Here is a 27,930-nt window from a genome sequence, read left to right as displayed (position 1 = left end):
TCTATAAATTGATTTATTAAGTTAGGTAGCTTCGTTCTTTTGCTGCGGAATTTCTGAAAACAAAAATAAAATTATCGAACTATAGCATATGTTGGAAAAATTTAATTATAGATAACATATATTTCATGTAGCAGACATATTGTGTACATTAAACAATGCACTTCCTTATTTATAACTTTGGTTTTCTAAAAGATGGAGTCCTTCAAAATGATGTGCAATATAATGGATCAGTCCATACAGAGAACTGGATGTCTTAAAGTGGGTTTTATCAACATAACTGCACAAGATTCAAACCTTGGAACAGTCCCAAACATTCACAGGACTGAAGATAAATGCACTTTTTATATAAATACAGTGAACATAAGATACGAGACAGCTACGCGATCAAAGTTCTTAAAAATATTTATCCATCAATATACAGGTACTGTGAACAATATACAATAATTGCCAGAAATCTTTCCGACCAATACATCAAAACAGAACAGTAATACACAAATGCCATATCTCCATGATTAGCATTCTTTTGGTTATTTTAAAAACCAGGAGCCAATTAATAAAAGATTAATCAATCTCCAGTATAAAACTTCACGTTAAAACAATTACTATAACACCAATTATAATACAAAATCTTGTCTATTTAAACAACAAATAGCTAACAAAATCAATGTATATTTAAAAATCAACTGTAGACTCTTGTCTAGCCATGGGCAGACTAACTGCATGAATTTTAACACCCATTAATACCCTTAATGATACCATCTTAATTTAAGAGTTGCCCATCACATTTCTCACCAATTATACCTGTAAATATTTTCTTTCTGTTTGCAGCATTCTATTTTATTATTGTACTGTATTCCAGAGCATACAAGAACTGAACATGGTAAAGTTGTCCCTGTGCTTAATTAAGTAAGTACTATGCCATGAGGCTGTATGGGGGAGTGGAAGCATAGATCCACATTTTCTTGACCTCGGCACTAGTGAGGTGAGCGGTCAGCTGCACACCCCGGCCACTTTATCCCCAGGGAAAGAGCCCCTGGTACCCATTGGATAGGAGGGTGGGTGGGCACCAGAGCTGGTCTGGACATGGAGAAGAGAAAATTATTTACCCTATCAGGATTCGAACTCCAACCCCTTGGTCATCCACCCTGTAGCCAGTCACTATACCAACTATGCTATCCCACAAGGGTTACTTCTTATATTGGAAAAATATGTTTTATTGAATAATAACCAGTTAGTAAAATGAAGTAATCTTTACAGTTCAATGTGGCATGGATAGTGGATATGCCCCAGGTTTTTGGATTCTCCACCGTTCTCAATTAACCACACTACCTCGCGCCTCCATTACAACAGAATATTTCTTCTGTTTTCCATGGAAAATTGCAATAACACAATACTTCAGGATCTATTTCATATCTTCTTTACTTTTTGTACCTTCTGGCTTGGTGGATACTATTCCTGTATGCAGCACCATTCCTAAGAACACGTTTACGGGTACTGTCATGTTCAGTTTTGGCCCCCGTGTTGAAACATATAATGCAGTGGCAGTTGCGTAACTTTTGACATGACGGCTGATACACACCGTTTGCCGGTATGCATATCTGCTGAACAAAAGGGCCGCTTATTTCAATATGTATGATATACTTTTACTTTAAATGGCTAAATGAATTAAAACACAATAAACTTTAAGGCAACCTCCCTTGAGCAGCAACTAACAGCTCCAGAGCTGGTAAAGAAGTTACCGGCTTTTAAGAAATCAGAAGGTTTAACGTTGTGTTAAAAAAAACGCCACCACTGGGACCTGGTATGAGCTAACTGAGTCCAGTCCATACAACAAAACCATATTTATTCATAACCTATTTTAACACTACATTCCTATTCACACCCAAGCAGTCCTTTTCTCTTGAGGCTTCAAGACTAAATTTTTGTATGCATTTCTCATTTCCCCATTTAGGTTACATGTACCACTCAAGTTAGCCATCTCGATTTTACTGTCCAAACAATATTAAGCAGAGCTCAAATTATGAAGCCTTTCACTGTGTAATTTTCTGGACTGTTTTCTTATATCTTGTCTCTTAGGCCCAAATAAGTTCCTGGGTATTTATTCTCTTGAACCCTCATAGGACATTCTCCCCTCAGAGAGACCAGTTTTCAGATTCATACAAAATAACAGGTAAAATTACGTCATAGCTTGTAGACCTAATGTTTAGGTTAGCGGCCTCCATAGTCTAGGGGTAACGTTCCCACCTCATTACTCAAGGTACGTGGGTTCAAACCTGGCGGAGGTTGTGGAATTTTTAAGGGCGTAAAAATTCAGGGAACAAGTCTTCCGGGAGGGACTTTAAGCCGTGTGTCCTGTGTTGTAGATTTACGGCACGTAAAAGAACCTCATGTCTCTAGGAGACCTCTGAGCTAAATTAGGCAACAATTTCCCGCACAAGTAGTTTCCAATGCCTCTGGTAGATGGGGGAAGTATCAAGGTACCGAGGGCCGACCTCGTTGGCTCAACGGGGCTGACAGCACGCACCAGTACCAGTAGGATATGGAGACTGGTAGAATATCAAAGGGGGACGTACAATAGATCAACAACTGGTTACAGTGCATGGGGAAACCCACCCCCTCCAATAATAATAATAATATTAATAATAATAATAATGTTTAGGTTGCTGGATAGGATATAGGAACTTTATCTTCCAATGTTCTATCCACAAACTTAAATATTCTTAATAACAGCATTCATTCCCGAACAAGATATAATTTCTGTTTGTTATTGTCTTTTCCAAGCACTTGATTTTTACCACATTGAAAGGATTTGTTAAATACTCTGTCCATTTATGTGTTTCATATTAACAACAACAACAACTATATTGAAGAACACGAAATTTGCAAATAAAAGATCTCTGGATTAAACTCCTTTAAGGAGACATTTGGTTCATAAAGTGCTATTGTTTTCTAATATTTCATTGAGCAGTGAACCACCTGTAACCAATGTGCAATCTCATATGAAGATGCACTTCTTAATCATGAATATGGTTATAGGTTTTTAACTAATTTCAAATATAAATATTTAGTCATCAAGTATAAAGAATTCTAATACTAGTACAAAAATAATCTTTTGAATTATAAATACCTGTTACACTAATTTCAGTTTTACAGACATTGTTTCAAATGCAAATCATAAGATTAGTCTGAGGTTATAAATATGAAAACAATGGTGGTACCACATAAACTTACAGTGTTATTGCATGTCTTTTTTTGCTTTACATACAGCATCAACCTTTAACTTATGAATGTTAGATTTATCTGTAGGACATGTGCTCTCTTTGGGACTACTGACAATTTGATTTTCAGTTTGAAACCAAAATAAACCCACGCAAAGTCATTTCAGTAGTTCATGGAAATGGACAAAGAAATTGTTTTTCCGCCTTTTAGACATGACTATTCTCAATGCCTATCTATTACACAAGTCATGTGGTGGAAAGATGACACACAAAAAAAATTCCGCGAAATCCTAGTGCAGGATTTGATTCTTCAGTCGCACGAGGTGAATATCAAGGTCAGTGGCGTTTCTCGGAGGAGGCAAAGTTCATCTGGGGCCCAAATGAGTCGACTGGAGGTAAAACAAAGATGTTGTCATGTGTGTTCACTAAATAAGAAAAGCGGGAGCCTGATGTCAGGCCGTGTGTGGTGGACTGGCAAAAATTGTTCTTTTGTGTATATGTAGAAAATTTTATCATCTTTCAGGTTGTTTTTTGTATTTCTATGTTGCATAGAACAGAAAATATTTAGTTTTTCTGAAAAATCTACAATGTTAAAGACTTAGGGCCATTAAAATTCTGGCCGCATAAGGCTACCGGCAATTTAGAAGTCCGTACGTTTAAGGTTAAAATGTATTGTGACATATTTGCACTATGCAGCACACCCCCTCCCTCACCAGTGGTGCCGTAACAGCATTGGAGCGCTGTCACTGCTACAGTAACAGGCCAGTCAACACTCCACCCCCTCCACCATGGTGACGTAACAGCACTTCCCACTGTGACGTAACAGGGGACACTGCTGTAACAGGAGGCAACCGGGAACGGTATAAAAAGCCAGCTGAGCAGTATCTGAGTGTGTGTGTGATCAGGAGTGACACAGTGTGGATCGTGAAGTCGCCGAGAGCAGTGGAAGGAATTGTGATACTACCGATGGCAGTAAGTGTGTAATTGTGAACTGTATGAATGTAAGAGCGAGTGGAATAAATTCACTAGATCCAAGATGGCATGAAGTTATTTGTCGTGTTATACACCCAACACGTGACAATTTGGTGTCAGAAGTGCTTTACGAACTTGAACATGCCTCAACAAATAACTGAATTTATGAGTGCATCGAGAAATGGATTCACAGCAGATGATGGAACTCCTGCTGAAGAAAATCATAGCTGGCCAAGAAAAAACAGACATCATGCTTGCAAAATTAGACGCCAACCAAGAAAAGGCGGAGGCCGATAGGAAGGCCGACAAGGAAGAAATGGAGGCCGATATAAAAGCCTGGCGAGAAAAGATTGCCGCAGAAATGGATGCAATCAAAGCAAGGATGAGAGCCATGCGAGAAAATATGGGCGCCAGCCACAAGCAGATGGCTGCTGAAACCAAACCTGAAAGAGACAAGGAGATGGTGGCCTGCAGAGAAATGATGGAGGCACATCTTCTAGAAGAAGAGCCGACCTCAGTGGACATAAAACCTGAGGCGGCAGAATGACAAGAGGTCCCCGTAGAAGACGCCGAAGTAATGCTGGTCAGAGAACCAAAGAAGAAGAAAAGGCGTAGGGACCGAAACCAGCAAAATATGAAGAAACGGACGCAGGGAAAGGATGGGTGCTGAAGAAGTCTGGCCATCGCCCGCAGAGGGATGAGCAGCCATGTGGAAGTGGCACGGCAGAAGAAAACCAGCAGGAAGGTGTCCTGCCATGCAACAGTGGCATGGCTCAGAAGAAACATCTTCAGGAAATCTTGGACCCAAGGAAAGTGTGGACCGTGGCATGAATTCGCTGCCAACAGAAATATGACTATCCATGCAGGTGCGACACAGCACAAGGGAAATTTCGTAAAGAAATATTCAACCAGGGTCAATTATGAACAAGAAACCTGGAAAGGAAGAATGGGAATAAAGCATAAAGGCGGCAGATGGCTGCTATGCCAGAAGGAAAAGGTGCCAACCAAGGATGCCATCGGAGGGTGTAGATCAGGACAGTGATTGCACCTAGGATGGACAGGAACTCGAAAGGAGACCTTCAATGAGATTGTCAGCGTGAAGATTGTGAAGCGAATAGCTGGATCTTCTGTCGGCCTACAACAAGACAAGTATTGGACCTTGTGGAGGGGTCGACCCCCTCCAAAACGGAAGAAGATACTTCAAGCAGAGGTTTAATACATGCACAACTTTGGCTGAGCAAACAACAGGTTTGCATCCAATCTAGAGCACAAATGTCGGTGTGCATTATTTTCATCACCACCAATCAACCCCCTCATCACCCTCAATTTGGATAAGCCACCATGAGCTAGCCCCATGCCACAGAATCCTGGGACTGAATTAAATAAAACAAATTTAAGGAAAAGTACTGAGAAAAGAGATTATTCAAATGGAAATTAAGAACTGTTGTTATGGTGGTTCCTTCAGCAGAATTTAATTTTCATGTGCATTTCAAATTTGATTTTCATAAAACTTACATAAAAACTGTAGGTTATATAAATAATAAGCTGATAAACTTTACCATCCACACTATGGGGCTGTCTTCCAGATTTACAGTCAGGGGAAACTTTACTACTAATGAAATCACTGCCGAACCAGCTGAACCTCCCACAGAAACAGTACAACATATGGCTTAATAAAGACTAACAATTACGTAAAACTATCGAGAATTACAAACATTCTTGATACAAAATATCATCCATCCTGGATCCATACAATAAGAATTCAAAACGTCTTTCTAAAATACAAAACACTGTGTAGCACAGTCATCACTACAATTCAAGTAGTTCAGCACTATGAAACATATGAACAATATTAGAACAGTTTTCCAACATACATCTTACTTTCTTCTACTCATACTGTCACATGTCAGCTGACAGCAAGAACTGTGAAGTCAGCAGAGATGGCAGTTCATGGGAATGGTTCTGTAAACATATCCGTCGCAGTGGCTCAGTGGATGTTGTGTGACAATGGCCATGTTTACAAGCAACAACTGAACACATCATGCCACTCGCTAAATATGTCACCCATTGCTGTTTTATGGCACAATAAACACCTCTCAGCGACAGCAGTGATGTTATGCTACAACAAGAGAACTGCTGGAAGAGGTGTTTTGAACTGGGTCTGTCCTGCATGCAGGAGCAGAGAAATGTCCACTGTTGGAAGACGTTGCCCAGCAGTGCAGGGAAAACCATGAATGGGAACACCAGTCTGTGTGTGACAGTGATTTGTAATTTGTAAAGTGTAGTCATGAGAGTCAGGAGCCTTAAAAGGCAGTCAGTGAGTGCAATTTTTGAACTGTAAAGGTGGAAGGAACAGCCTTTGTTAGAAGACTCTTGACTAGGTGACGTCTAGTTAAAGAGGACAGACAGTCACCAGCCAGTGAAGACAGAAGCTGCAGAACATGGAAGCTGACGAATCTATGGTGTTGGAGCATTACCAGATGAAAATATGAGTCCAGTTAATCTGATTACCAATCTAAACCCCGCATCTGGTCACACAATGCATGATAATATGACAAAATATAAAAATCATAAGTTTATGCCTAATGGAATATTTATAAAACCTCGGAAACAATGTGTAGTCAGTTGGAGTTTCTAATTGAGACCACAACTTCTGAACACAATGTATCATTTGTGGAAAAATATTCAAACCATTCTCAATTCAGACATAAGTTTTCATAATCACCTTAAGTTCACAATGAAGGTTTCTGCAGTCTCAACGCTTTGTAGAAAGCTGCTCTGTGAGGGTTGTATTCAATGGGCTAACATTTCTTTAACCTGTTCTGGCAAAATGCAGCACTATATATATACTTACATATCAACTTTGATGAAGAAATCATCATTGAGGTAAGATACTATTGACAGCCTGAGACAATATATCAGCTGAGTTTATGTCATCAAGCCCTTCACTTGTGCTGTACACTTGTGACGCTTCATGAACACAGTTGCAGCAAACTGAATCATTCTGGGATGCCTGACTGTGATGTGACAAGGGCGTGAGTGGGGTATGCATATGATTGAATTCCTCATTTGGTGACATAGATTCTGACTCCATTGCATCAGTGATGCGTTCCTGCGCTAGAAGAGATTGAATCTTCACTTGCGTTTTCAAAGCACCAGCCAAGGAAAATTTCTTTAGTTGAGCAGCTACACTCTTTCCAAATGCATCAAACTCATCATCATTCTTGTTGGAACTCTGAGACTGATTAAGCTGACTTCCAGATGAAGCTGCTGTCTGACTCCCATGTGTTACCTTCTTCTTTTTGCACTGCAAGATTTGTGGTGGAAGATTTGGATGATTTCGTTTAACACATTTCCTGTCATACTGAACTTCAGCAGGTTCCGTAGGTGTCGAAAGCTGTGACTGGGATGGAGAAACAGCTTGCACATTTCCCTCCAAGGTGTCTTCATTTTCTGTGATGGCTTCTTCCATCACAGAGCTGACTTCAGCTTCCTAGAATAAAGAATTCATTACTATGCTACCACATGTCTAAATCATACAGTGGAACTCTCTAACAGAAGATTCAATATTACCAACACTACCTAGGATCCATCAATTGACCCTTCTGTGATCCACACCATAACACACATTACCATAATCAACTCTTCTGAGGTATATTTTAACATTTCTGTGCACTGTGGAGCATAGCTATCCTAGTTATCATATGAGAATGCTGCATCTTAAAATTTTCTATCACCTTTTTGTTTCCCTCTTGGACTTCTGAGGGGCTGCTTCGGAAGAGGACTATGTTCTCCATCAGATCTAAATGCCCAAACCATTTTAATATCTTTGATTTAATTATCCCAACAAACTGAGAGCAGTGTTTAAATGTGAGATGTCTCAGTATGTAATTGCTTCTATTTAGTGTGTCCTTCACCTCATGTCTAAATATTTTCCATTGCATTCCTTTCTGTGGCATTTCTGGTCTATACTAGTTCAGATGCCAAAGTAACAAGAACAGAGACTGGGGTGCCTAAACATCTCACTCATATTCCTTTGAGGCCCACGTGCCTGCTGAAGGCTTCTCCTGCGAAGGTAAAGTAAAGTGGAACTCATACTATAATGCTGGACAGCTGTCAATTCCAAGTGCCTAGAACAGCTTCATGGCATGGAACTTAAACATATGGGTAGGTTTATTCTTCCCTCAGACTAAAGACTACACCAAATTCTTCAAAAATAATTTTACCTTAATCTTGAACCCCTTGAAATCCCATGCACTAATAGCAACTATCAGTCTCAAATTCTTGAGATCAAATCGAGAAAAACATCTTTCAATTCCAACATTAATTTTTCAGTCTCAAACATAAAGAATCTTCTGTTGGCTGCTTCTAATTTTCAAATCTGGCACAGATGTCAAGAGGGATTAGCACCATATCTGCACTAATGGAAGATGAGTCCCCCTCACCATACCACCGGTGATTATTAGGGACCAGATTTTTATGCCCTAATAATCCCTTAAATATGTATGCATTCATGCATGAAAAACTTCCAAAATATGCACATAAAAATTTATACCAAATATTAAAACTGATTTTACATTATTTTAAGACCAACAAATCAATATTTAAGTTCATTTTATGTAATCACTGAATGATTCACTTGCAATAAAAAGCTATACTTAAATACAAATCATGCAACAAAACCAACATATTTCATTACAAATTTAAAAAACCAAAGGTACTCACATTTAGCTCTCCAAACTTTCAACTTCTCTTCTGTTGCAGTTCACAATTACTATATGTTTTAGGTTTTCCATAGTTTAGTCGCCTCCTGTTGTCTCGTAAGATGTCCTTATAGCAGGAAAAATTTCTTTCCACCTCACAGGAACTTAGGGGCGTATGTACAAAAGATGCTATTTGCTCCATGGTTAGCGATTTCTTACTTGGCAGTTTAGTACGTTTAAAGGTTAAAATTTCTTCAATTTCACAAATTTGTTCATATCCTGGATTTTTTGAAAGAATGCTTTGTACTTTTTCCTTTACTACTACACCATCTCTTCCAGAAACCGAATTCAATTTGGAAACAGTGGTTTTGAACACATTTAATGACTGATACAAAGTAGTATTGCTATTGCTTGCCTCCAGTGAGGAAATGGCGGATGGAAGATGAGAGATGTGAGCAGATATATAGGAAAGATTAGTTTATAGTTCTGAGTCTTTTAGTACATCTTGGGCAATTTGAATTGATGCTGCACTTTTGGGATCAAATGTATTCACAACATTTCTAACTGTTTCTAAATGTTCGGTATAATAACTCACTGCACACAGCCACGTGCCCCAGCGTGTTAAAACTGGTTCTGGTGGAAGTGGAACACTCAGTGCTACTGCTTTAAAGGTTTCTTTTCTGTATGGCACTTTAACAAATACCTTCTTCACAGAAGACACCAACTTGTCAACAAGCGGAAAATTTGCACGAATTGTTTCTGCAACATGATGCAACCCATGGGCAAGGCAAGTCAAATGTGTCGTATTTGGAAATATAACTTTAAGAGCAGTACCGGCTTTCATCATATAACTTGCCGCATTAGTCACAGAGCAATACGTGCTCATACTGAATGCCATTCAGCCATAGTAAATTCACGGAATTCATAACAAATTCGGAAACTGCGGAGCTATTTGTGGTTTCAAATTGCTCTACCGCAAGAAGATATGGGGTAGTTTGTTCATTCTTATTAAGGGATCCAACTGTACAATTTGCAATAAACCATCCCTCACAATCTTGTGTTTCGTCGATTGATACCCACTTACTTACTTACTCATGGAGCTGAGCCCTTCTTGAGGAGCCGCCAATTCTGCAGCTACTCAAGAATTTCCCAGCATTTTATGGAACCCGAAGGTTCATCACCGTGTTCACAAGAGCCCTCCACTGGTCCCTATCCTGAGCCAGATCTATCCAATCCATACCGTCCCATTCTATCTCTCTTAAGATCCATTTTAATATTGTCCACCCACCTATGCCTTGGTCTTCCATATGGTCTCTTTCCTTCTGGCTTTCCCACAAATATCCTATATGCAATCCTCGTCTCCCCATTCGTGCTACATGCCCTGCCCACCTCATCCTCCTTGACTTGATCATTCTAATTATACTTGGAGAAGAGTACAAGTTATGAAGCTGCTCATTATGCAGTTTTCTCCAACCTCCTGTCACTTCATCCCTCTTTGGTCCAAATATTCTCCTCAACACCCTGTTCTCAAACACCCTCAGTCTATGTTCCTCCCTTAATGTCAGAGACCAAGTTTCACACCCATACAGTTGGACAACAGACGAGAAGACAAAAGGTTCAGGACTGAATGATAGCAACCATTACCCGAGTTCAATCTCCTCTTAATTTCCTCCTGAATCAGGTTTCGATCTGTTATCATTGTTCCCAAATATCTGAACTGTGCCACATTTTCAAAACATCTGTTTCCTATTTTTATGTCATGGTTTTGCCCTGCATTTTGGTGACAAGACAGCAACATGTACTTAGTTTTCTCTGTGTTTACTTCTGGACCAACCTCCTTACTTGTGTCAATTAAAGTTTGTGTGTTTTTCTTTATCGTATCTGCATTATCACCCAGTAGATTCACATCATCGGCACAGACTAACAGCTAATGTGTCCCATTTAATTTCAGTCCCACCTGGTTTCCCTGGACCTTCCTAATTGCATATTCTAAAGCAAAGTTCAAAAGGAGTGGTGATAAAGCATCTCCTTGTTTTAGACCATTCTGGAGAGGAAATTGATCAGACAAATGTTTACCTGCACGGACTTTACTATACGTTTCGTTTAAACACATTTTAATCACCCTAGCTAGTTTCATGGGTATCCCAAACTCTATCAGAATATTGTACAATACTTCTCTCCTAACTGAATCATAGGCTTTCTTGAAGTCTATGAATAGCTGATGTACTGTCTCAGCGTACTCCCATTTTTTCTCCAATATCTGACGAATGCAAAAGATCTGATCTGTAGTTGATCTGTTACGTCAAAACCCACACTGATGATCCCCAATAATTTCATCTGTGTATAGACTTAAGACACACATATATATATATGTGTGTGTGTGTGTGTGTATCTGGCCTGGTGCGATTTTGCCCAGGATTGTGTCCATCATCCAGTATTCTAGAAACTACAGCTATACCTTGTCAGTTGTGTTCTAACTTACCATGGAAGTCTGAGTATCCCTACTTGCTATGACAGGACCAAGGAAAGCATCTATCTCCTTGTACCATATTAGAGAAGGCTGATAAACTTCATCAGAACCAGACTTCTTAGACTGCTTCACCTTCTTCAATTCCTGACTGTATGTTGACCTCAAGTTCTTGATCTTGTTCTTTGCCTCCTGCACAGTGAAGCCAGGCAGACTGGCACAGTCCGCAAGTTTCATGTATGCTGCATCACGCGCAATCTTGTTCCTGTAATATTAGAATTCATTAATATTTCACTGATCACAGTGGCTGTGCAGTATAAAGCATGAACCATGTTCGCCTGCTCGAACACTGGGATTGTGGGTTCCAATACCACTTGAGGCATGGATGTCTGCATGCGTTTATTCTGTGTTCGTGTTGTGCTGTGTGTAGGTAGTGACCTTGGAACGGCCTGATCACTTGTGCAAGGAGTCCTGTTTGTGTAAAAAAGATTAGGAGACTGAAGCAGAGGCCAGGACTCAAGAAAGGGCTGTAAAGACATGGTTCACTTCATGTCATGTTATACCTAAAATCTAATTGGGAATTATGGCCGAGGAGCAAATGTACACAACCAAGTTATAAAATGTAAGTTTCTACACTTTTATCTTGTATTAAAAAATATTGGATATGCTTAAAATCATGAAAGAGGAAAAATACTTCATAAAACAATGACATTCAAAGATTTCTGGGAAACAGTTATCTCAACAAATACACTTCAAAATTTGCACATCAACAGAACATAGTTTCAATATGAATATATTTAAAAAACACTTAATGGATTTCAGCTACTGCTATTGACATAATTGCATAACAGTTTATAGAAATTCAATGTTTTAGAAGCTGTGGACTGTGCTTTTGACATATATATCATGATGCAACACGCATTAAGTGAGCATGTCCATAGGTGTTTGTCACCACTCGATGAGAGAACCATGCCTTATGCAGAAATATTCTGCCATAATGCATTCCTCTCTTCAAATGGCAGACTCTCATAAACATGCAAATTATTCTTGGTTTGTACAGCTCCAGAAAATGTAGGGAAAACATCCTGCCAGACAGAGAAATTTAGAAGGCAGGCAGGACTAACAATTCTTGAATTATAACACTGTTGGTAACAGAGGTTAGAACAACAATGATCATGACTTCTTACCTATATGATGAAGATTTGACATCCCAGAGACATTCAAGCTGTCTATATTCTTTTACAAATTTGAGAGTAGCCTCCTCAGACCACTTGCTTGGCATTTTCCGCTCTGTGCGCGTGCTGTAGTAAAGTAATAGAACTTATGATAATTCTTGTACTTTGCAGCATGAACTGTAAAGAATTAAGCTCTTATACCCAATGAATTGCAGTATAATGCCATGGTGTTTCATTACATTGTCACAAATGACATTTATTTTTGTTGCTGAAAGAAATACAACCATGCCTACTAGATGACACTGTAACACAAGTGAGACACTAATAAATGACATTTGTTATATATGAAATAATTCACAGTACATTAACAAAGTCTGTTTATACTATCACGTGTTAGTGACCAGATACAGGGTTTGGATTAATAATTGGATTTAATGAACACTTTAACTCATAACTATAAGCAACTATAATACTCTCTCAGATCTACGCACTCTACAAATCACTACTCCACACATTAAAGCTTCTATGTCTTCATCAGGCATTGCTAGGTAATGGCTCCCAACAATGGGTATTCCTCTACTTCTGTGCTCATGTCCTTGCTGGATGGTGGATGTCTCGCAACTAACTCATGATGGCAATTCCACTGCTTTGTCCTATTGGTCCTTGTTATATAACCTCAGTCCTGACTACACAGAAAACACCGTTTCCAACAGCTACTCTATTGTTTCTAACACATCATGAGGGACTGCTGCCTAGCGATGGCCCACATGTTTGTTGATGCAGGCATGTTCAACTACTCAAGAAAGTCATTGGTATGACACCTGAAGGTTCATTACTGCTATCACTAAAAGCCTGCCATTAAACCATATGCTCAGCAACTCAAATCCAGTTACATAAAATGGACTAGCAACTTTCATTCAATGAACCGTTTCAGTTATGCACATTTTTTTTATTCCTGCATCCATAAACCTGCATATTTTAAAAATGAGAAAAGCGTAGTAACCACTTTTTGCAAAGAATAACTTTAAATCCTTGCCTTATTAGATAAAAAAGTGATATGACACCTTCACCACCATCAAGATCTCTCATCAGTAATTTAATTCCTTTTCTTAAAATGTGGATCTATACATCCACTCCCCCATATGTCTTCGTGGCATAGTGCTTAATTAGTTATGCATAAGGACAACTTTTTACCTTCTTATTGGTTAAAAAAGTTATATGACATCTTCACCACCATGAACATCTGAAATCAATGTCCTTTTTGGGCCCACCTGGTGCCAAATTTAGAATTGTATGAGAACATCTACAGAACTGGTGCACAACCAATAATTCAAAATGAGCAATGAGCAGAAACTGCACTGACTTCACGTTCTGTCAAACATATATCGTGAATGATCTACTTTCAGAAAGTAACTATTATAACTCTGCAGAGCAGAATCCTTATTGAAGTACATTTGTGCAGGTACCCATAGCTACCACTTACTTTGACACATGCTGAATTCTCGATAATATATATACAGGGCTACTATAAATGACTCATTCCTTTTTAAAACCCTATATTTTCCAAAGCAATATACATACAAATATGATTGATATATAAAAAGAACCGTAAACTCATCAAGTTTTCTTCACACTCTACAAATGTTCTATGTGTGCCCCTTGGGTCACACGACACACGTCCAGGCGGTAGTTGAGCTCGTTCCACACATTTTGTAGTATCATCCTGTCAATGGTCATCACTGCAGCATAGATGAGTTCCCTCACCTCTACTAGTGTTCTTGGCAGTGGGGGTACATAAACACGAACCTTAATGTACCCCTAAAGGAAGAAGTCACAAGGCGTTAGATCAGGTGATCTGGGGGGCCAAGTGAACAGAGCTATGTCATCCTCACCAATACGGCCAATCCAGCGTGTCCTTAAACTGCTAATACCACCACAAAATGCTTTGTTTACATGGTGGTTCTTTTCCGTACTCTCTTTTGAATGTGCATTGCACTGCTATAACAGACGAACATCTCGCATATTCCAACAAACAAAAACTCTTTTTGCTTGCTTTGTTGCCATTTTGTAAAGGCACTGAACTCATGCTGCCAACTGGTGCACACAATACAAACTTGGTGAGTTTATGGTTCTTTTTATATATAAATTATATTTGTACGNAACCGGTTAATCCGCCCCCGGATAATCGAGAGTTGACTGTACTTTGGAAAATGAGTTTTAAAAACGAATGAATCATTTATAGTAGCCCTGTATTTCAGATTAACACTTCTTAACTCAAATCAGTGAACATGAGGGGGGGACATAAGTACCTGCGGTCATCACTACTCTCTTGATAGGCAGTTGTATCATAGTTGGTGAATGATTCTTGCACTTCAAACTCCACAGGTGTTAATTCAAAGAACTTCTTATTACTGTCTCCTACAGATGTACCATCAGAGAAATGAATTTCTTCTTCCTGTAACTTCAAAATGTATCTGAAAATATACTGTATTCTTCATTTACACATTGCTCCATGAAAGGAAATAAATGTCACCTTTAAATTCATCAGTAAATAGGTAACAAAGAGTCTTCATTCTGAAAAATTCTGTTCATGACTTTGTAAACTATGAACTAATCACTGAGGTGATCACAAAGCATCAGGGAGCAAGGAAACACTTATGGTCAACTTATGGGCTTAGTTTCAATTCCTAGTCAGATTTCTCTAGGTCACAGCCTATACTTCTGTCAAAGCTTTGCCTTGGGAGTGTTCAAAACACTGTTCTCAACTTAAGTTGTACATCAACTATGCTGACCGACATTTTTAAATCATAACTGGTAGGAGTATAGAATCTGCCTTCTGAACTTTGCAGCCACGAAATGGATTCCGCTGCCACCAGTGGCTACTGTACAAAGATTCTGACAGTGCATACTAATTGCAAATCTGAGGAATTCTTAAATACGTGTAATATATGATGGTATAGGTTTCCTCCACAAATAGAAGACATGATTTTAATCACATAAAGAGCCTGCAATATTTATAGGCTGTTACAAAGATCTATACTGATTGAAGAATGCCATCTTCTGGGATGTGGCACCTTGTAGATATTGTGTAAATGGACGTTTCAGAGGAACGTATCACCTCCATCTTCAGGGTATAAAAATCTGTGAGCAAGAAACCAGCATGAGCAGGTGGCTGTGGTCAGTTTACACAATATCTACACGGTGCCACATACCAGAAGACGGAATTCTTCATAGTCCCTGCAGTGAAAACTTCAAATATTACATATATACTGATTGTCTTACCAAGTCCTCTTTCTTAATTGATAGCAAGATGTCCGATTCCAGGTGCTCAGTGTGCGCCACATCATCACTGCATCCCAGACTCTTTAATGCAGCAGTGTCACAGGTTGCTACTGTATCTGCCTGGTACATGTCGTTGAAATTTGAATCCATTTTTCTACAAGGCTGAAAATAAACATACACTGTGTCAGTAAATAAATATGACTACACAGTTGAAAATCTAATACTCTGGACATTATAGAAAAGTTAACAGGTGATGATGGGTTTCAGACATTTTCAATTTAAATGTATCAAGCTGTTACATCATATACTCGTACATAGATCTGTCCACAAAACACTGAGCTCCTGCAAGTCTCCTCCCCTTCAGATTTGTACTTACAGACATTTAGTGCATTCCTCAGATGGAGGATCAGCTCTTCATAAGGCCTCTACCTCTAACTACACAGGACAACAGAAGCACAGAAAAAAAGCAGACAGGTATCCATGCAATAAGATGCAAACCCAGAATCCCAGTTTCGATCGAAGGTGAAATGTGAGCTCCAAGGGATATTGAAGCAGGAGTGCCACAAGGCTCCGTCCTGTCCCTCACACTGTACAGCATGTATAAATATGATAGTGGGTGTCTATCTAGGTCTCTTTGCTGATGACCTGTATATACGCAACAGACCGCAAAGAGGGCTATGTTCTCAGAAAGTTGCAGCGAGGTCTCAGTGCTATTGTGACATGATGTGACCGGTGGAACATAAAAATCAATTAAGACTCGGGCCATCTACTTCTCCCACAGACTTAGGCCCCCTGAGGCTAATCTCTCACTGAATGGATGGAATACCCCTTCGTCAATCATGTAAACTATCTCAGTGTAATCTTTGATAAGAGGATTACGTGGAGACTGCACATAGAAATAATTGAAGCCAAGGCCTTCATAATATTTATAAGAATCTATTCCCTATTCAAAAGTGACCATTTAACATCCACCGTTAAACTAGCCTTCCATAGGACACTGATCAAATCAGTAATAACTTATGCTAGCCCTGTCTGGGAAATAGCGGCAGACACCTGTCTCTTAAAATTGAAGCACCTACAGAACAAACTTCTCCGCACCACTGGAAATTTTCCAAGGTGCACACTGGTCCACGATTTGCACACGGATTTCAACCTTCAGTATTTGTACCATTATATAACAAAACTGTGCAGGCAACAAGCAGAAGTCATACTAAATCATGAGAATGAACATGTTTGCAATATAGGAGAAGGCGAAGCCAGACATAGAAAATATAAGAGGCTTAAACTTGGTGGTGACCAAGCTTACGACCATTGAAGTGACTAAGCTGCCTTTGTAGCATAACATGTGTAAGACAGACATGATCTGCTTTGCAAACCCTGGACTAACAGAGGACTTGTATATACGTATAGTAGTGCAAAAAAGAAAAACTGTCAATAACATGCTATATGTGCGATATGTACATTTTACTAAGGCCAAGCATATTCAGAAGAGACAAAAGCACCCCCACATCAGAGAGGATGTTACATAAGGAATATGCCTGCAAGGTTTCAGTTGCAAAAAGAAATTCTGGTTGTGAGCCTCAAATGGCTTGGCGCTCAGAAGATTGGCAGTAAACTGCCAGTTGTAAAGTATTCTTTTATTGCTAGTGGGGTGGGACTAAGTCCCTTGTACTGAGGCCACTACTGGCCTATTGCACCAGCCCGATGATGGGTGAAAGTGATTGTGGAGCAATTGGTGGAATGAAGATTGGCAGGGGAAACCGAAGTACTTGGAGAAAACCTGCTCCAGCGCCATTTTGTCAACCACAAATCCCACTTGACCAGACCCGTGCTGCCAGGATGGGAAGCCAGCGACTAACCGCTTGAGCTATGGCACTGCAGTTGTAAAGTATCTGTAACATTGACTTTGAGCTTAGTTCAGTTGTAAGGGAGTATGTGAAGAGAATTCTTAGTCAGTGAAGTTGAAAATGGAAGCTGAAGAGTGTCCACTGTTAAGATCTGTTACTGGGAAACGACTAGTGATAGCAGATTGAAAAGACTTAGTGTGTGCAACAGTGATCTGTCAAGTGTGTAAAGAACAATAGTGTTATAGTTACTTGTAGTTACGACCTGTAAGCGGTCAATAAATCCAATCCGCAATCCAAACCCCGTCTATAGTCACCCTTAAATTGTGACAATATTATAATAGAGCTGATGGATGATGGGACTGTATGGACTGGACTGATCTGGCTCAGGATGGAGCCANGGGGGGGGGGGCTCTTGTGAACACACTAATGAACCTTCAAGTTCCATAAAATGCTGGGAAGTCTTTGAGTAGTTGCATGACTGGAGGCTTCTCAAGAAGTGCTCAGCTCCATGGAGTTAATTGCACATAAGCTCTACACACTGAAGCATGACATGTCTCATCCTGCAAAGCAAGTCAGGACACTTCACTGAAGACTGGAGATAACTAAAGAAGTGAGGAAGAATCCAACTGGGAAACAGATCCACATAGCCAAACGCCAAACTGCAAAAGGTACACACTAAATGTGTGACTTCTGTCTGACAAGATCGCCAGGACATGTCAATCGTCTGCCAGTAAGTGCACTGCCCCCCCCCCAAAAAAAGACTGGTGTTATCATACAGTGCAAGAGCCCACAGAGAGAATCAAAGCAAAATGTCTGCTATTTCATGGCAGCAGCATTACAGTACTTCTACAAACAATCCTTGACAATGTGAGACCTGGTCAGATGCAGAAAAGTGGGCACTCTGAAAATTGTTTTCAGAGTAACGTACGCTACAAATTGTCGGGGTAGGAGGCAGTGTTATATGTGGCATAGTACGTAGTATATGCACATGCATTTTTTAGATCACACTGTTAAAACCATATTTATGACCCAATGATCAGACAACAGCATAAAAACAATTGGTCACATGATATGCATATATTAAAATGTCACGCTGACAAAAATATCATTCAATTAAGTTGATTATTTACATTATACACATAATATGGATGCTTCAGTTCAGAATCCATTATATGTTACAAGAGGGGCGCATGGTAGTGTAGTTGGTTGAGGCACTATGCTACAAGCTGAAAGGTCAGGGGTTCAAGTCCCGATGAGGTCATCAGATTCTTTTCAATTGAGCTAATCCTTCCAACCGCACTATGGCCCTGGGGTCGACTCAGCCTCTAACAGAAATGAGTACCAGGAATATTCCTGGAATATCCTTGGGGGTAAAGGGTGGCCGGCAACCTCACCACCATCTATGAGCCGACTGTCTAGAGAAAATGTGGAAACCTCAACATCTCACAACCCTATGGGACTCCACGTCCTGTTACAGGGATACCTCTACTTTTACTTTTATATGTTACAAGAGAATTGATGGTGTAGAATGTTCTGCCAAACCACACAATCAAACTGCTTAATTAGCCAAACTGAAAAATATCTTGTTTAACTTATTACAAATATGTATAAAATGAACTCAATTTCTGTTTGAATTTTTTCAATTTAACTTTTTAATAATTTATCGAGGCCACAGAGAGAAGTTTTGTGGTTCATCCTGCTCCACATCTGTCAGCAGTTATATCCCCCTACAGTACAATTCCATGTATTCCCCTCCAGTCATACAGAATGTGTTCACACTAAGGTTGTAAGTGATAACCATGTGATAACCTTTAGAAGCAACAAGAACTTTGCATTCACTGGCAGACAACAGCAAAACAGAATGATATATAGGCACTGGGAAGCCACAAGCAGTTTCCCCACCATCCATTTCACTTCTTTCTGTGGCCTCAGTATAGTTACTGTGTAATAATTCTGGGAAGATGTTAAAAAAATAATTTTGAAAATTAATTCAGTGTTGATTTATCAATATATTTCATTCTACTGAAGAAAGAGGTGGAGCTTATAAATGTAAGGCAACAAGCGCATGTTGGATTCTTACCTATCTGAAATTCATCACTGTCACACTTCAATACCATTATGCATTTGAATAAGTGGGCTGTATAAAAACTGAAATAAAAGGAAAAAATATGCACAAAGAATACTAACATAAGTGGTAGTGGCCTCCATAGTCTAGGGGTAACGTTCCCACCTCGTGACTCAAGGTACGCGGGTTCAAGCCCGGCGGAGGTTGAGGAATTTTTAAGGGCGGAAAAATTCAGGGAACAAGTCCTCCGGGAGGGACTTTAAGCCGTGGATCCCGTGTCGTAGCTTTACGACACATAAAAGAACCTCATGTCCCAAGGGGACCTCTGAGCCAAATTCAGGACATTTCCTGCCCAACAGTAGTCTCTAACGCCTCTGGTAGATGGGGGAAGCATCGAGATACCGCTGAGCCAGTAGAGGCCGAACTCGCTGGCTGAGTCGGGACTGATGGCACGCACCAATACCGGTAGGGTATAGAGACTGGTAGAATATCACATGGGGACGCACAATGGACCAATATCTGGTCTAAGTGCATGGGGAAACCCACCCTCTCCAGTAACAATAACAACAACAACAACAACAACAACAACAACAACAACATCATAAGTGCTGCAAGTTTTCCTTCCCACTGTGTGCAACACACCAAATAAAGCAAATTGTCCCAATAGGTCATGCTCCACTTTTATTTGAAAGGTGCACAATTTGAATGTCAATGAGGCCACCAAGGAATTCATGGTTTTTTCCTTACTCCCTTCAGTAAATGCTAACACAATTCCTGAAATTAGGCCACAACTGTTTCCTTCGATATCCTTTCCAATTCCCTTTTCACTAGTAATCATCTTACCATTCAATGTTCTATATTCTGAGCTACTGATATTAATAAACAATATAAACATATTTAATTCTTTTCAGACAAAACACCCATAATATCTTGCACTGAAAGTATAACTGAGGACTCAATCATTTACAGTCCTCAAGAAAAAATGATGATATATTCAGTAAATCATCTCAACAAAGATAGGAAACACAGTAACAAAACTTGAAAGAAGTGGCAGCCTTAAGCACCATTGCTCCTTTACCCCCAGGAAGATTTCTGGTACTCATTTCTGTTAGAGGCTGAGTCAACCCCAGGGTCATAGTTCAGCTGGAAGGATTAAGTCAGTTGAATAATCCAATGACCGCATCAGGAATTGAACACATGACCTTCCAGCTTGTACCACAGTTAGTGAATATTCTTAAAAACAGCTGACCTTGACTGCAAGATGACTTAGCTGTGAGCCCTCTCAGTAATGGGTCTCATTTGTAATATGAATGTTTTACCACTGTTAAAACACATAGTTGCCACTAGTCCTAAACTTTTCATGCTGCCACTAACTTGTCCTCATGAACAAAGAAACATTTCATGTTAATAAGTTCATGGCACATCGCCAGAATAGGCTAACAGCCATTGTTTTTCAAACTACACGTTCACAGAACTCAGCTTGTGAACTGTAATGGAAAGACAGTCTTTCCACATACAAACATCCCAAGGATAGATGTATTGCAAGTTATTAAACAATGCTGTATCAGCGGCAGCAGAGGATGAACATATTTGGTGAAACAGAAAGGAGTGAAGATGTAGCAGTCATAGCATACTTTGAGGTACTAACTTGGCATCCATCTGAAGAGGTAAACCAAGAAAAACCACAGACAGGATTATCACTGTCTTGGCTGAGACATGAACAAGGCGTCTACTGAATGCAAGTTACAGCTTGATATTGCTTTATTTCATGAAAACTGCCTGAGTATGATACAGCTGGATCCAAACATGTAGCAGATATAGAATAATAAATAAATGGTAATACACTAACATTGGTTTATCTATTTTATTTGTTGTGCTGATGGCCATATACTACCACACTGAGCCAGCTTGTTCACTTCCATGTTCAACACATAACAAATATATCATGTGAATTACTTTTTACTCTGTAACCTGCTGAAAATTAAATGGCACAATTTTCAGTATTCTGGCACTGGAAGTTACCATAATGATATACATAAATATTATGCAGTACAGAATAGGCAAGTAAACATGGGAGAAATAAAAGTGACAAATGATCTCTAACTTTGCAAAGAATTCATATCAAATTTCTGAACCACAAATACAGTTCTATCTGATTTAATTTTCCAACAAATGATCTGGCGCTACCATTGCTACTTCGTATGCAATAAAAGATCCAGAGGTATTTCACAAATATCTTTAATTTTGAGCCCCAATATACTAGTATGCTCCACGAGATTTTCCTTCCCCATGACTCCGGTCTCATTATTATCAATCATCCACATACTTCCAATTAACATTACTGAACATAAACATCTCTCATGACATTGTTAAATACGGCAAATAGGACACTACTTACTATGTGCATGTAAAATGTCTTAAATATATTATGTCCAAAATCTAATCGACCTTGCATACTACGCCATTCACTACATTTATAAAATATGTAAATTTCTCTACCTGTTAGATGCAATGGAGTATTTTAATTATATAATGTACAAATGACAAGAGTTTCGCAATAGTATATATATATCTAAGAAGTCGGTGCTAAATTTACTTTCAAATATGAAAGTCGGCAAGAGGCAAACTCGTGGAACTACAATAAAAGACACACGTGGTTTTATAACCAGCCGATGGCTGTTTTTTGCCCTTACACATTAATACTGAGAGTAAAAGAATACTTCTAGTCGAAAAGATTAAAATATACTAACAAGATTGCTAGTGAAATACATACCATAAGTTTGAATAGGAAGTATGTGTAGTTACTTACTGGATCTTGTTACAACATAACCTAATAATGATGACCTACCATAACCACAAACGATCAGAAATGCAGCTTAGGATAACATGCCTATGCACGTCCTACAATAAAAACCTATTAAATTCATAAGTTATTAAATATACACCCCTAATCATATATGTAACTGATTGCCCTACATTTCACAACATTAATCTCAACATGTACATAAACACACCTATTAACACGCACATCTTGACGCAGTTTTACTCATATTGTTTTTAGATATTGGCATGAGAGTGCACGTCGTATTAAATCCGCTTGAACGTCGTGAATATCCAGAATTTACATCTCCAATTACATAAATCACTCAATCAATTAATCGACGAACAGAAACGTGGGGACAATAACTGCCTATTCAGTCTTCCAGAAATCATATAAAGATGGGCCTAAATAAGTAAGTAACTACCGAACTAACTGAATGGAGAAAATCAGTCTTCTAGGATTTGGCGCCGTGTAGACCATGTAGACATCGTGTTGACACAATAACTACACGGTGCCACATCCCAGAAGACTGCTTTCTTCATAGCCATCGCCGTGAAAACCTCAAATCTTACATAACTGCATGGAGTTCCATCAGTTGCTCAGATACTCAACTAACTGCATGGAAGTTGAGTTGCTCAGATACTTAAGAAAACGCACAAGAATCTCCCAACATTTTATGGAACCTGAAAGTTCGTTACCGTGTTTACAAGAGCCTGCCACTGGTCCCTATCCTGAGCCCCATCAGTCTAGTCCAGCCGTGTCAAACATGCGGCCCCCCAACTTTTAGAGCTAATTGATTTTAAAATCAATATTAAAATTTTAGTAGAAATATTTTTTGTAAAGACAATTTTCTAACAGACCAGAAGACAAGAAGTCTCACGCAGACATAAGTTAGCAGGCTGCACGAAAAGTGATTCTAAGAATTGCAGAAGGGTTTGCCCAACTAACGGTTCGTAAAGTTCGTGAAGGCCAAAGTATTGTATTTCAAAAGGTTAATGCACTAAAATCTGCACAGCCTCACCACCCCAAGTATTTCCAAGAGCCCCTTTTGGAGGCGTAGTAAGAATGCAAGCAGGGTGGCTACTGACAGATAAGTGCAAGGGATTTCTACCTTCAAAACTAGCTTGCAACCCCCAGTCATTGTCTAATGGGCTGCTAGCAAACTTTCACTTTTATGACCATTGAGACAAGATACACCTTCCTACTAGTCCGGTAGTCTCTTGTACATTGTCATTCAGTTCATTTTCACACAGGGACAGGTGCTGATGTTACATTGTGATGAACGTATAAAGCTTTTAATTAAACATTAAATTATCAACTACGAGTTTTCTTGTATATGTACAGTAACTTTTAAAGGGCAATGTTGCTTTCAAAATATTCAAGTGTTTTTTAAGAAAAATGGGAAATCTCTTATTTCTGTTGTGAAATAGACGGTAAAATTACATGTTTGATTTGTGGACAAAATATAAGTGTTCCACTTTAGGTAATTATATTGAAATTATTCCTAAATAATAAATAAAATTAAATTTCCTTGTATCAAAATCTAATGTATATTTCTATTTTTAAGTGTGGCCATGGACTATTATTTATAGGGCTGAGGTGGCCCTCTGTACAAGTTGAGTTTGACATGCCTGGTCTAGTCCACACCACCCCATCCAATTTCTCTACGATCGACAGTAACCCTTTGCGGTCCTATGTCAGAGTGTGTCTGCCACTTTAAATTCTGTGTTCCGGTCATATATTGACTCAGTTATGAAGGTTGTGGAAGATCTTGAGCAATCTGGAGCCTCCAGACTTGCTGGACGTGGTTTAAGTAGCTCTTCCTAAAGTAGCCAAAGAGCATACAACTAAATATTAATTATCAGCCTAATTAGGACTGGTAAAAGTCTACACTTTGTAACCGTGTGCATAGTGATTCTAGACATTATCCATCATTCTGTCTTTATCTAAAAACACCTTCATGTTTATTTTTCAAAGCACAACGTTTCAGAGACTGGATTCTGTCTCTGTCTTCAGGTGAAACCTACTCAATTGAGCCCAATCAGACCTAGTCGCCTTCTCCGGACACCTATGCCAGCACCATGATGGGATATTACAAGTCAAACAGCACAAACCATCTATGAGATGTAAGGCAGAACTTAATTATTAAAAACTCTACATGTGTGAAGCCTTGCACCAGAGAACTATCACTATAGGAATCATCAATGGAGAGAAGCAATACCCCGCATGGTACCAACACAAGAAAAACAAATTTCGCCCCCCAATCTACACTTGATGAAGTTGATGGAGTCGCATTTAGTTGCTATTTGTAGATGGTGGAGTATTGTAATTTTGCTGACAAAGAATGATGCAAATCTGCATGTAAAGAAATTTGATGTTATGGCATTGCTGCATATAGCATCAGAACAAGATAGCCTGGCTATTGAAGGAGTATTTCAGTTTAGATCTCAGAACTAAAGCTGGCAATAGTATTGTACATATTGCATGCCAGAATGGAGCACTAGATATCCTGAAATACTTCTCAGAAATGGGTGCGAATTTTAATGTTGTAAACCCATCACAGGATTCGCCACTGCATCTTACTGTCCATAATGACTGAGCATATTGTAAGATACTTGTTGGACAAGGATGTCAATGTAAACCAACAAAACACTGAAGGTATTTCTCCTTTGCATGCAGCTGTTTCAAAAGGGAGTCTGAATTTAGTAAACCTTCTAGTTGTTGATGGAGCAGATGTTACTTTGCATGACATGCATCATAGAACCCCTTTGTACGTAGGTTTGGAATCTAAAAATAAGTACTTTATTGACTACTTGGCTGTGAAAAGGTCTTCCTGCAGTGTAAGCTTGAACAGTGCATTGGAAATTGCCATATGGACAAACCTGTGGGATCTTATACCATGTCTGCTCAAGAACAGTGCAAATGTAAATGCTCATAACATGCGTGGACTGACGGCACTGCACAGAGCTGCAGGCTTGGATGAGTTTGATGTTTCAGTGAACTTGCTGGAAACATATGCAGACTTCAACAGAAAATATTTTTATGAAATTGCACCCCTTTCTGTGCTGCTTTCAGTGGGCATTTCAGCATGGTGCAGCTTTTTAAGTTTAGAGGGATGCAGCAGGAAGTACTGTACGTCACTGTGCTTTTTCATTTGAAAATGTGTATATAATATATTTGGATAGACTTGAAAGGATTCTGACGATGGTGTATACACTACTTCTTTTGGTTTATTTTGAACTTCACCCATCGTCTGGTATGTGAAAGACAATGGGTGAAGTCCAAAAGAAATAATATATTTGGTCACATATTGTTTTCTCACAATGTTACTCATGTTCTTCGGGTGTTGGACAAAAGATAATGACTGATTTTGATGTGGCCATTAAGAGAAAATGTGTTCCAGTTGAAGATTATCTGAAATGTGTAATTTCAGTGAAGTTTCTGGAAACTTTGGATGCAGAGGTAAGGGAGGTATTCCTAATCTTCCTAATGGTCTTCATAATTGTATCTTTCCTTCTGAATTTCCCACCAAAATCCTATATGCATATCTCTTTCCTCCCATGTGTGTTACATGCCTTGCCTATCTAATCCTCCTTGACTTGATTATAGTTGAATCTGGCACAGAAGTGCAAGTTACAAAGCTCACCAATATGACATTTTCTGCAATTTGCTGCAGATATTTTCCTCAGCACCCTGTTCACAAATACCTTCATTCTATGGTCTTCCCTTAAAGTCAGAGACCTGGTGTCACACCCATAGAGACACTAGTGCCACTGTGATTATTGATGTGCAGCATGGGTCCTACTGTGGCATTCATGTTGTGTGTGGCCCACCAGACAGTGAGGTGGCATCCATTGAGCAGAGAGCTCAGTGCCTGCTACAGTATACTGAGTTGAAGTCAGTTGTGACCATGAAAATAATTTTTCATTTCCATATGGAACACAAGCAACATCTGAAAAGTTAGTGACTCAGTGGCTCACTCAGCTTAAATAAATGGGGAGTACAGGAAAGCAGAAATCAACAAGAAGACCATGAACATTCAAAGAGACTGTGGAACGCATAAGACAGCCATGTGCAAAGAACCCAAAGAAGCTATCTCTTGTTGCAATTTAAGAAGACCGAAAAATATATTATTCAACGCAATCTGGAATTTGGTGTAGCTAAGACCACGGCCCCGAATGTGCTATATAAGCTCCTAAGATTGCGTTTGTCTAAAATTCAACTGGAATATGAAGCCGGTGAGTGATTGTCATTTCTTGCATTTGCTGATTTCATGTCAAGTGAAACTGATGAAAATAAAGGCTTCAAGGGTGCAGTTCCTGGTTGCCTTATGTATTGACGGGGCAGTTCTTTAACAGTAAAAACAAACCGCTTAATACTCAAAACCAAAAGCTTTGTTAAATAGCAGGAAAACATAAAACACACCTGCTTATGTTTTTTATCACCCCTGCAGTATACAGTGATTATTTCCCTACCCAACATTAACCAAATGCATATTTCCACTGGAGATGCAAGTGTTTACAATGAGATACTCGTACATGGGGCTATGACTGGGCCACCATATTCCTCGGGGATATAAATACAGGGACCTAGCCCTCCAGGTTGGGGAAGTCTCAAATGTGATCATGATTCTCATGGGACTAGTACCTGATAAGACTGCGCTGGCATAGGCCAGCAGCAATTGTAAAAGCAGACCTAGCCCCTCATCATAGAGGATGTTACATAAGAACTATATCATAAGTATTCAGTTGAAAAAAAAAACACTGGTTGTAGGTCTTAAGGGGCTTGTCAGCAGGACGAAATGATTGGTGGCAAAGGGCAGGTCTTAAAATAACTTTGACTCTGATAATTCAAAGGGTTAAAACTATGTAGAAATGTTAAAATATTGGACGTTCTATAAACGATTACAGCAAATCTGTGACGTGTTCTTACTTCAGTGTTTTCTATTTAACTTGCTAAGCTGCCTGTCTAATTGCACACAACATCTAAACTGTATCCGTGGACGACGAGTTGTTTACGGCTGCACGAGAGACGCTACAATGTTCATCATGATATGAGTTCCTCACTCCTAAGGATGCATTTTCCACAAGCTTTCCAGTGTATTCATTATCTTACTAATGGGCCCGTTAATTAAAATGTTTCGTGACGAAGCCCCTAACTTGATCGAGATGCCCGCTTGTTCTTATTTACAATGCAAATAGGCTGGCTGCAAGCAGTGGAGAACAGGCGCTGTTGGTGGCATGGCGGAAGATGATGTGTTGATATGGTCTCTCTCCACTCGGCATTGTCTTTAGGTTTTCAGCCTCATTGTCGAAAAGTTAGGCGACTTGAGGAGACACATTTTCCTAAAAGTTTATCTATTCCATACCAGGAGTCCTGT

General features: G+C 39.3%; 1 protein-coding gene across 9 annotated transcripts; it reads right to left on the bottom strand.

Annotated features, from left to right (window-relative positions):
* On the bottom strand, positions 1-27,930 carry LOC111871139. 9 transcript variants are annotated; one of them, XM_033754110.1, is made up of 7 exons: positions 22,128-22,183; positions 15,818-15,979; positions 14,845-14,996; positions 12,548-12,661; positions 11,376-11,625; positions 7,045-7,683; positions 1-53 (listed from the first exon to the last, which is right to left on the bottom strand). In XM_033754110.1, exons 1-6 carry the CDS (start codon positions 22,134-22,136, stop codon positions 7,069-7,071), a joined length of 1,302 nt encoding a protein of 433 aa, XP_033610001.1. In that variant the 5' UTR covers positions 22,137-22,183; the 3' UTR covers positions 1-53; positions 7,045-7,068. The 9 variants fall into 9 exon arrangements, with proteins under 9 accessions (XP_033610001.1, XP_023719771.1, XP_023719772.1 ...); XM_023864003.2 differs by lacking the exons at positions 1-53; positions 22,128-22,183 and adding an exon at positions 27,483-27,930 and having other exon boundaries at positions 5,260-7,683; XM_023864004.2 differs by lacking the exons at positions 1-53; positions 22,128-22,183 and adding an exon at positions 27,741-27,930 and having other exon boundaries at positions 5,260-7,683.

This window comes from Cryptotermes secundus, unplaced genomic scaffold (assembly GCF_002891405.2).
Source record: "Cryptotermes secundus unplaced genomic scaffold, Csec_1.0 scaffold250, whole genome shotgun sequence".
In the NCBI taxonomy this organism is placed as follows: Eukaryota; Metazoa; Arthropoda; class Insecta; order Blattodea; family Kalotermitidae; genus Cryptotermes; species Cryptotermes secundus.
Note: the sequence above shows the minus strand (reverse complement) of the source record. Positions and strands in the feature narration are given on the sequence as shown.

What these genes read in the sequence shown, in the direction of transcription:
- LOC111871139 (XM_033754110.1), bottom strand. An exon ending in GAGAGTAGTGATGACCGCAG is followed by an intron (nt 12,662 to 14,844) that starts GTACTTATGTCC and finishes ACTTTACTACAG; the next exon opens with CACGCGCACAGAGCGGAAAA. An exon ending in GGGATACTCAGACTTCCATG is followed by an intron (nt 7,684 to 11,375) that starts GTAAGTTAGAAC and finishes TCTTTATTCTAG; the next exon opens with GAAGCTGAAGTCAGCTCTGT.